The 10,073-nt window shown below is 48.1% G+C and overlaps 1 protein-coding gene across 13 annotated transcripts in view; it reads right to left on the bottom strand.

Annotated features, from left to right (window-relative positions):
• Positions 1-5,220: 5,220 nt before the first annotated feature.
• The window catches only part of MEF2D (myocyte enhancer factor 2D), a 145,291-nt gene continuing 140,438 nt past the window's right edge, over positions 5,221-10,073 (bottom strand). For 3 of the 13 annotated variants that reach the window (XM_088659088.1, XM_035098751.3, XM_035098752.3), the window contains 2 exons: positions 8,705-8,933; positions 5,221-5,647 (listed from right to left, as the gene is read on the bottom strand). In XM_088659088.1, coding sequence (XP_088515214.1) covers positions 5,320-5,647; positions 8,705-8,933 — 557 coding nt within the window. In that variant the 3' untranslated portion in view covers positions 5,221-5,319. The remainder of the gene's footprint in view (positions 5,648-8,704; positions 8,934-10,073) is intronic. The other 10 variants (XM_088659087.1, XM_035098747.3, XM_035098750.3 and 7 more) reach the window with 6 other exon arrangements.

Below are 10,073 nucleotides of genomic sequence, written 5' to 3'. Positions count from 1 at the left end.
ATTGGTGTATAAACCTGCGGCTTTTGTGAAGCTGGAATGCACAAGGGTGAGAGTCGCATCTGTTGCTCGGCCCACTTTTGCTTATGGTCCCACCCACTCCTGGCATGCGGCCCCTGACAGGTTGCCTTTGAAGGAGTATGGCCCTGAACCCTGAAGGTCCCCCAGCTTCTCTCAAGAGGATGCTGCAGCTACATTTTCAAGCTTTCGTTCACCACTAGGGCTATTAATATACACATTTTGTTTTTTAGGCCCCACCATAATTCCAGGGCAGGGACCCAGGTGGCGCTGTGGTTAAACCACTGAGCCTAGGGCTTGCTGATCAGAAGGTCAGTGGTTCGAATCCCTGTGACGGGGTGAGCTCCCATTGCTCGGTCCCAGCTCCTGTCAACCTAGCAGTTCGAAAGCACGTCAAAGGGCAAGTAGATAAATAGGTACCGCTCCAGTGGGAAGGTAAACGGCATTTCCGTGTGCTGCTCTGGTTCGCCAGAAGCGGCTTTGTCAGGCTGGCCGCATGACCTGGAAGCTGTACGCTGGCTCCCTCGGCCAATAATACGAGATGAGCGCTGCAACCCCAGAGTCGGTCACGACTGGACCTAATGGTCAGGGGTCCCTTTACCTTTACCTATAATTCCAGGGCAGTGTATAAGAACCTATGGACAACATCACCTATATTTAAACCCCAACATTAGAATGTTTGAGGAACCATGAAGAGATTCTTATGTTTTTTTTAAAAAAGGAAAAGAGCAGAAACAGACTTTGGTTAAGTAACCACGCTTTTAGAAAGTAATATATCATTTTTTAAACATATCAGTGCATACTTCTTATATGAAAATATACACTATTGTATTTCATTCTCAAAGAAAAAAAAGGAAACATTTAAAAACCAAAAGCGAACCAGCCAAACACAATATATTAGCCATTTTTGTTGTTTAAATTTTTTTGTGTGTTTTTCAAAACGCTACACTTTGTTCAGGTTACACTTTTTTGTCTTTTTTTGTCTTTTTTCTTGTAAATGTTTTCTCTTCATGCATTGTACACTTTTTTGTAGCCTTTGAGAATAAATAAGCTCCATTTCCCCCCCACATCTCTAAAAACTGCAGCATTTTCAACTAAAGTCATATTTAAATCGTGCAATTTTGTGTTTCTTTGCAACACCCCTTTTTAAAAATGGAAAATATATATAATATATATATATATTTATATTTATATATAACTTTTTAAAACTAAAACCCTATACAAACGCCAAAAAAAATTATTATTTTTTTCCAAATTAAAAAAAAATATACACAATGTAACTGTCAACAGTACGGATGAACACAAGAAATAAAATTAAAAGATCTTGAGAAATATATTTATAGAAATACAAACAAGGGTGTTGATTTCAGATTGTCATTCTTCTGCTCATCTTTCAAAAAATGAGAAGGTGGAGGAGGAGGACGGGTAGAATTACACAGTCCCAGGTGTGAAACAATGAATTAACCCAGATGGATGGAAACACCACAAAGGCCTTCTTTCTAAAAAAAACCAAGAGTGCAAATGCCAGTTCCCTCTGCAGTGCCCTCCCACAAATGATAAGAGTTGCCATATTGCAAGCCTGATCTGCCTTAAGAAAGTTGTGTTTTTTCTACCCCAGATCCCCAATGAACCCACTGCTGACTTTTGGCCAGCTGGCTCTTGGTCCTTCCTTCCTCTGTACATCACTGCCCCATAAGCCATGGGTCCATTTCTCTCTCTCTCTCTCTCAACCCCCCCCCCACTACAAAGCAGGGCTCCCAAGTTGTAAGCCACACGAGGGGCGTCAGAGAGCAAAACAGCCCCTCAAAAAGAAAGTTTGAAAACACCTATGTTTCTCCACCCAAAGTTTACGTCAACTTTGGTGTTCAGGTAGGCTTATTAGCCGATGGGGGTGGTTTTCTCGTGAAATGTCCGCGATTCCTGCCGTAAGTCTCCTGACAAGAGGAGGGAAAAAACATTTATTTGCAGGCTAGCTGGGGGAATATGCAAAGCTGTGCAGGAAGAGGGTGGGGTGGGCCAAGGGAAGTCGACGTGGAAGATTCGCAGTGGATTTGTGGATGCACAAAAGACAAAACCAGCAGCAGCGGCTTGCAACGTCCCACTGCAACGGTGGCAGGGTGGGGGGGATATGTGCAACGACTGGATGCACACACACTCTGAGCTATGCCAGGGGAGCAGCAGAGCAATCCTGCTCTCTCCATGCACCAAGCCCCCCCCCCCCTTTCGGCCTGCCCAGAGTTGCATGCCTCTCTGCCTCTCTCCCCAACCACTATGCAAGCTTTTCGGGGGGCTACTGCAGGAGCAACAGCTGCCCTCCCTGCAAGAGGGGCAGAGCCAGAACCGATTCCGTGCCAAAGGACGCCCTGCGTGTTGAGACGGCCAAGGAAGCCAGCCTGCAGGTCGTGCGGGGCTTGGAAGCCCAACTCTGGACAAGAATGAACGTAAACAAAGCCTAACCCCCTACCTTCCCAAATATTAAAAAAAACGACACACTGAGCCCTGATACCCCCTGCCCCACTTGGCAGCTCTCAAGCGGAGGAATGCGCCCCACCATTCCCCTCCAGGAGCTCCCAGACAGCCCTTCGATACAAGATTCCTGAGCTAACAACACGACTGCCCTCCTTTCGTAGTTAAATTCCCCGTGGAGGGACACAGGGTTTTTCCGTGGGAAAGGGAGGAGGCAAATCACCCTGCCCACAGGCTTTTTGCTGGTGCCAAATCATCTGACCCACCTGCCCTGGACTCTCAAGGCTCCACTTGATGAGGGATGCCTGTCTGCTCCTGGAGTCAGGAGCCAAGACAGGGACTAGTAAAGTGAGTTTGGAAAAACTGGAATGCTCTGGGTCATGTATAGTTAACATGGTGCCCTCTAGATGTTGCGTACTACAGTTCCCATCACTATTGGCTGTGGGGACTGGGGTCAATGGGAGCTGTAGTCCAAAGCATCCAGAAGGCAGCAGGTTGACTACCCCCTCCTCCTCGTAGGAGGACAACCATGCGATCCTAGATGTCCACAGAGTCCAATTAGATTTGCTCCCAGGATTGCTGCTGGAAAGATGGCCATGGACTTTTTCCGCACAGTTACTCAGACCAAAGAGAAAGGGGAACCCCACAAGTGTTTGATTCCCTTATGAATTGAAGTGGGGCCCTTCAATGTGCTTCCTAATCAACACAGCCAGGGACATCTTCTTAAGAGCCTTTTCACCCAGCAGGTTCTTTAAAAAAAACCACAAAAAAACACAACCCATAAAAATCAGGGCTACCCGATTCATAGCACAGTCCCAACCACGTCTACTCAGATGTGAGCCCTGTTGAATTCAGTGAGGCTTGTTCCCAGGTAAGTGAGGTGAGGATTGCAGCCTTAAGTCAGGTAATAGGTTAAGTTAACCCATTCAAAAAAACATTTTAATTGACTTTATAAAAAACCTCGCCCCCTCCTCCATTGCCTGGGCACCGATTATTTAAATAAATACATATTAAACAAAAGCAAAAATAAAAAATCTGCCCATGGGAGTTCTCGGAGGCTGCAGAGTCAGTCCAAGTGAGGCCAAGGGTTGTTTTTTTCTTTCCTCCAAAATGATTGTTTTCTCTCCTACTCCAATTTATGCAGATTTACTCGATGACTGGATCAGCCAAAACCTGTTCAAGTAATTGCCTAAGATTTCAGCCTAGTAACAAGGGGGAAGGATGCACTGAAGGTAAGTAGGTGTTTGGGGGGGGGAAGCAAGCACCCTGATGGGAACTGTGGTTGCGAGTGAACATGTGGTGGCAAGTGTGAAGAGGCTCCAGCAAGCCCCCCTGAAGCAGAGCTCCCTGTGATGAAGGACAGCGGATGGCCCACGCCTGGCATCACCACCCTCTAGATTGCAAGGTGCCCCATTTTTAACCTGACCCTCTCAGGACTTCTCAGGGTGTACTGCCTCGCAGAGGAGACAGCACACGCCATCGGCACACCCTGAAGCGATAATGCAAAGTCGTGACCACGTCAACTCAGGGAAAGCTTTCTAGAATGGAAGGACCACCTTCCCTGACTGTTCCACATCTGTGGATGTTCACGCACCCCAGTTCAGTGGCTGCCCCGGTTTACCCACTTCCACTGTTCCGTTGTCCCTGCCAGAGGGACAATTCCCAGTTGCCAAAGAGAAAAGGTGCCCAGCATGCCTGGGAGCATTAAGCCATCATGTTGGATGCATCCATCAATCAATGCAAGGGCAGCGACATCAACGCAAAAGAGTGAAGATCCCTACGGACGCCTGGGTAGCCACAAAGAGGTCCAATCCTGTGGGCGGGTGGTGTGCCAGGGGGCCAAATGGACTGGACAAGGAGTTCCTGCCCCTTTTCCTCGGAGATATCCCTTTTTGGAGTGCTATGGACAAAGTGTGCCTCTTTGTTTTCCCTCCAGAAAAAAAACCCTGCATCCCAGATTATCAAAAGTTTGGGAAACACCGGATTAGAGATTCAGCTCTCTTAAAGCTATTGCATTTCTCCAGCCTTCGTTTACCTGGATAAACTAATTTCTTTTTTAAAAAAAAAAAAAAAACAAAGCAAAACGAAACACACAACCATGTCTCCGTACAAGACACCGTCAGGCGAGATTCGAAGCAGGTGTCTCCAATCTCCACCATCCTTCTGCCAAGTTGTGCCGAACTACAAACTGCCCCCCACCTTTAAAGCTAATGTTCCTTGAGCTGCCTATTGCCCCTACCACCCAAAGCCTGCAAACAGACACTCTTCCTCCTAGCTCTTTGTAACAACTCTGACTTTCCAAAGGCACTCTTCTCTCTCTCGTCTCTACATTAGGACCAGCCATAGACAAATAAATGGCAGTCTGCCAAGCCTCGCCCCATCTGCCACCCAAGATACCCCACCCTTCCCACCCCCTCCCACCCTAGACGTTTCCTTACACCAGCCTCGGCCTAGCCCAGGGCTGGCATTCGCACCAGGGGCTGTGTCAGGTGGGACCCAGGGCCGGGAGAGAGTTTGGTGACTAGTAAGGGGGGTTATATAGTCAGACTTTTGAGTGGCTCTCAAAACGGTCCTCAAGAGCCTTTTTTTAAATATATAAATGTACTGCATAATGTCGCTAGAACGGACGCCTACAAAATCCTAAAGCTATTTCTCAGGCAGTTTATAATAAGCCCCCCTCCCGCCCGCCCGGCCCACCCTGTGCCTCCCCCCTCCCACACCTCCCCTCCTCGTTCCCCCCCACTTCCCCAACCACTGCCTCCCCCGCCCCCCCAGACACACACGCAGGAGAGCGGAAACCAGCTCTGACGGAGGGCGCTGGGCCGCCGGGGGAGGCAGTTATGTCACCCAAGCGTCCAACCGCATGCGCTTCACGGACGGGTTCTCCCCCTCGGCCTCGGCAGTGGGTCTCAGGAGGCCGAGAGAGGAGCCAAAGTCGCCCCGGGACTGATCTTCCCGCTCGTTGCCCTCATAGGAGCTGGCGTTGCTGCTGAGGCTGTCGACGGGTGATCGTCCCGTAGGCTCATGCCGGGCCTGGTGAGGGAAGGAGGAGAGCGGGGTGGCCGTGTTGCGTTCCCGGTTGGGTGAAACAGGCTCCGACTTGATACTGATGTTGGGATTGGTGTTGACGGTCAAGGTGCTGGCGTGGGACAGGTGGGTTCCTTGTCTGCAAGGGGGGGAGGAGACACAGGCACACAGGGGCTCATTTATTTATCCAGCATATTGTTTTGGAAACGGGACTGTCCGTTCTCTGTTGGCGGCTCCCAACAAAAAATAGTAAAACACAATACAACATCATACACACACTTCAAAAAGTTGAAAGTTCCTGAGACGGAGGAGGTAGTTTTCATCTATGGGCGCCATTTTGAATCAAGATGGCAGAACAAACCATTCCAAACTTCACAGATTTGGAAATAAGAGACCTGGGAAGCCAGGACCTGAGATCTCCTAGTTCGATTTCACACCTTTTTCTGCATGCCCCAAGGCTGGGACCACCTACAGGGGGAGTGTGGGCCTTTGGGGTTGATTTGCAAGGGGCAGCTTCAAAAAAGAAGAGATAGGGTGGGAAACCCACAGCGAGCAGTTTACAGAGAAGTGAGTTTAAAAAGGAGAGCGTGAAGGGAAGAAAGAGCAACTGAGTGAGAACTGCAAGCCTGAGTATAGAAAGAGCTAGAGCAGGCATCCCCAAACTGCGGTCCTCCAGATGTTTTGGCCTACAACTCCCATGATCCCTAGCTAAGAGGACCAGTGGTCAGGGATGATGGGAATTGTAGTCCAAAACATCTGGAGGGCCGAAGTTTGGGGATGCCTGAGCTAGAGGCTGACTGAGAAATTATTTGGTGGAGGGGCACACAGCAGCAGAAGAAAAGCACATGAAAAAACGTATTTTCTTCTTTTGGACATCTTTTAGAATTCCCCATGCCCTGCCTACTACCAGGTGTGGTGAACACTAACATGTAACGCTATGCTTTGGTTTAGTGTTACACGCAGGTCCCGCTATCCAAACATGAGGAATTAGCACCCAAACCTCGCTATACACACCGCAGATTCAGACAGCCAAACAGCTGGACCTGCATGTAGGACTGTAAACAAATAAGCAGCCTTAAACAACTCTTGTTTTTTGTGGGTTGCTTGTCCGCGGCAGTCATTTTGCCAGAAACCATGGTGGAAGGGAGGGGGAGAGGAAGGAGGAGAGAGCAATTTTTTTTTCATTCCTTGTTTGCCCTTTTGCAAGGTTTTGGGAGGGTTTCCCCAAGTTTTTCCATTATTCTGGGGGGTCGAAATTCCGTGGTTGGGAACGCATTAGAAATCTCCCTATAGGAATCAATGGAAACTGTCGTAATGCAAATGCTCGCTTAACAAACAATGTCCTGAGAATGTGTTGTGTTTGGATAGCGAGACCTGCGAGTGAGACCAGAGATGTCCACATGAATTTCCTGGAGCCAACAAGGGACTCTCAATGTCTTAGCGTATATACTTTTTAATTTGGCTTTCTTATGATCTGTTCAGCTGCAGGTTATTTTACATGTTTGGCGTACTCTCTCTATAAATTTGCAAGGAGAAACAAAATGCAAAGCAGGTGGTCTAGCATTGAGCTGTGGCCTTGAAAATGTCAGCATTCAGAGAGTTGACTTCAATGGCATCAGGCCCTGGGTCCATCTAGCTCTGGATTTTGGGGGCTCTCCAAGGGGTCCTTTGCCTAGAACTGAGGTCCCTTTTGTTGGGAGATATCAGCAAGGGAACCTGGGACCTTCTGCAGGCAGAGACTGTCCTCTGCTGCTGAGCTCTGGGCTTTGCAAATGAGCTGCAGAGGTCCTGGGGCAAAAGAGGTGCCTCTTCCACCAGATTCAGTCAACACAGAGTCATTTAGCTGACCTTGCTTATGTAACAAACTAGCCCTTGGCCTCTCGCAGGTCGGAAGTTGAGACGGTGACCGGTTGGGTTTTTTGCTCCAGTGACAGATTCGTGTCAGCTCCCCCAAGAAATTTCTGCCAGCAGCACAACATGTGACTGAGGAGAAATCATGGCTGAAGGGTGCTCTGGGACAGAAAGCAGAGCTCAGCACCAACATTTTTTGGTAACTGTAGGCCAGGATGTAGTTTCTACCATGCCCCACAAAAAAGCCCAGTTCTTGCAGCAAGCAATTGCAAAATCTATGTTCAATTAGATCACATAACTTTGGATCAAAGTCATGCAAGTGGCAGGAATGTTCTGACCCACGTTCCACCTCCTGGTAGTATTGCTTGGGCTCAACCACCCTCTACACATACACACCCCATCCAATTTGCTGACATGGCACACACCAATCTACTTGTTTGACTCAAACACTGCACACTGGGGAGAAATTCAGAGGTTTTATGGTAAGTGGGGAGCTTTGAGGGCAGAGCTGTATATGCACTTAAAAGGCAAGACAGAATTCTATATTCTGAATTCTGCCGACCTGCCTGAATTGTGGCAATTTGCCTCTATTTGTGCATCACTTATGCTAGAATGGCAAAATGTGTTGTAAGAGGGCTGAAGCTTTGCCCCAAACTTATCTGCTATGTCCCTCTTGAGGCATACTCCATATGTTTTGGATCACAGCTCCCATCAGCCCCAGCCAGTATGGCTGGAGAATGCTGTGGCTGAGGGGAATTGTAGTCCAAAACACAGAGGGCACCAGGTTGGGGACGTCCTGTTAAAAAGTTATCTGTTTCCACATGCTGTTTGCAATTCACTGGAATAATTTAGCATCCTTCCTCCTCCTCCAGTGACTTTCCTTACCCGTGTCCTCACATATCTCAGGACAAGATGCTATAGATTCTACGACTGTTATTGCTGCTGTAAAAATTTACATCAGTGCCCGCAGTGGAAAGGCAGGGAGGAGATGAGACGGCAGCAAAAGCATGCATGAAGAAAGCAAGGTCTCAAAGGAAAATCTCAAAGGGGCAGAGAGGATGGTTTATCTCAAGGGTGGGGAACCTCAGGCCTAGGGGTCAAATGCAGCCTTCCTGGTCTTGTCACTCCAACCCTTCAGACTCTCCAAGGGAGAGAAAGAGAGACATTGAGTCCTTTGTGCCTGTATGTTTGGTGAGGATGTGTGCTGAATGTGCATGTATGGTGATTGTGCATAGCCTATATGCATACTATGTTGTCTGTTTGCACACATGTAACATATACACATTGGCCATGCCACTATTTTGCCCTATTTTGCAACAGGGGTGGATTATTGCAATGCACTTACATTAAGTTACTTAATGATACAGGAACCAGATGCTGTTGCTGTTGCTGTTGCTGTTGCTGTTGCTGTTGCTGTTGCTGCTGTTGTTGTTGTTGCTGTTGTTGTTGTTGCTGCTGCTGCTGTTGCTGCTGCTGCTGCTGCTGCTGCTGCTGCCAAGCAGAAATGTTGCTCAGAGACAGACCAGAACTGAATGATGAGAGGGATGAGAGATCCGCGCTGGTCAACTGGTAATCTGAAAAGAAAAGGGGGACAAGGTTTCAGAAGCTGAAGGCACGCCAGTAGGGCCTTTGCAAGCAATTTCCCCTAGTATGATGTATTCCTTTAGAATCATAAAATCACAGAGTTGGAAGGGACCCAAGGATCAGTCCAACCCCCTAAATGCAGGGATCGCAATGTTTTATTTCATGTTATTTTCACGAATACAGTGGGACCTCGACTTACGAATTTAATCCGTTCTGAATGCACACTCGTAGGTCGAAAACTTTGTAAGTCAAGTTTCCCATAGGAAAAGCGGTTTCCCATAGGAATGCATTGGAAACGGAAAAAGTCGAGGAAACCGCATCTAGCCGCGAACGGGTTTTCCGTTTGGATGTCGACAAAATCGTAAGCGCACGGCCACTTTTTCTGCTCGTAAGTTGAAAACATTGGATGTCGAGTAGTTCATAAGTCAAGGTCCCACTCTATACATTTTTGTGCATGCCTTCCCCACAAGAACACATTTTTGTACACTTTTTCCATTTACAAAACTGCACTGCAAGATTCAGAGTGCAAATTTCAAAGGACAGCGGCATTTCTGTTGGTGAGTTGTTTCAATAAGGGGAAATTTGGTAGGCTCTCATTAAAATGCCAATGGAGCAAGTCTCTGATCCCTCCGGACCAGCCTCAGACACACCGGCATTTGGAAAAGGGGCCCCTTGGAAGGCAAGGTTGTCCCAAACCCCACGCCAAAAAACACATTGTACTGACAGAGAGCCTGTTAAGTGTACCAGAAACCCAGTTCATCAGATCTAGCAAGTGCAAATACACACACTACTGAAGGGAAGGCACGAGCAAGGTTTATAAAATTACCTACCACAAGATGGCGCCCTATGCACATACCCATTGCTAACATTAGAATGGAAAAATAGACACACATTGCTTAAGGTTGAGTGGGGAGGGAGGTGGGCTGCTGAGGACCTGGTCATGTGACCACCTGGATGCAGGATTGCTGCCAAAGAAGCTTGCATATCACAGTTCCCCCCTCCAGCTGTGATGATGAGGGGGATCATGTGCAGAGGAGGACGAATCCGTGAGCAAGGTAGGAAGCTGCCCTGCTGTTGGTCCAGATCAAGGCTTCCTCGAGTCCAGCGTTTGTCTTCTGTGAGCAGCCAAC

This window comes from Zootoca vivipara, chromosome 16 (assembly GCF_965207765.1).
Source record: "Zootoca vivipara chromosome 16, rZooViv2.hap1.1, whole genome shotgun sequence".
NCBI lineage: Eukaryota > Metazoa > Chordata > Lepidosauria > Squamata > Lacertidae > Zootoca > Zootoca vivipara.
This window is presented reverse-complemented; position numbering and strand designations above follow the sequence as displayed.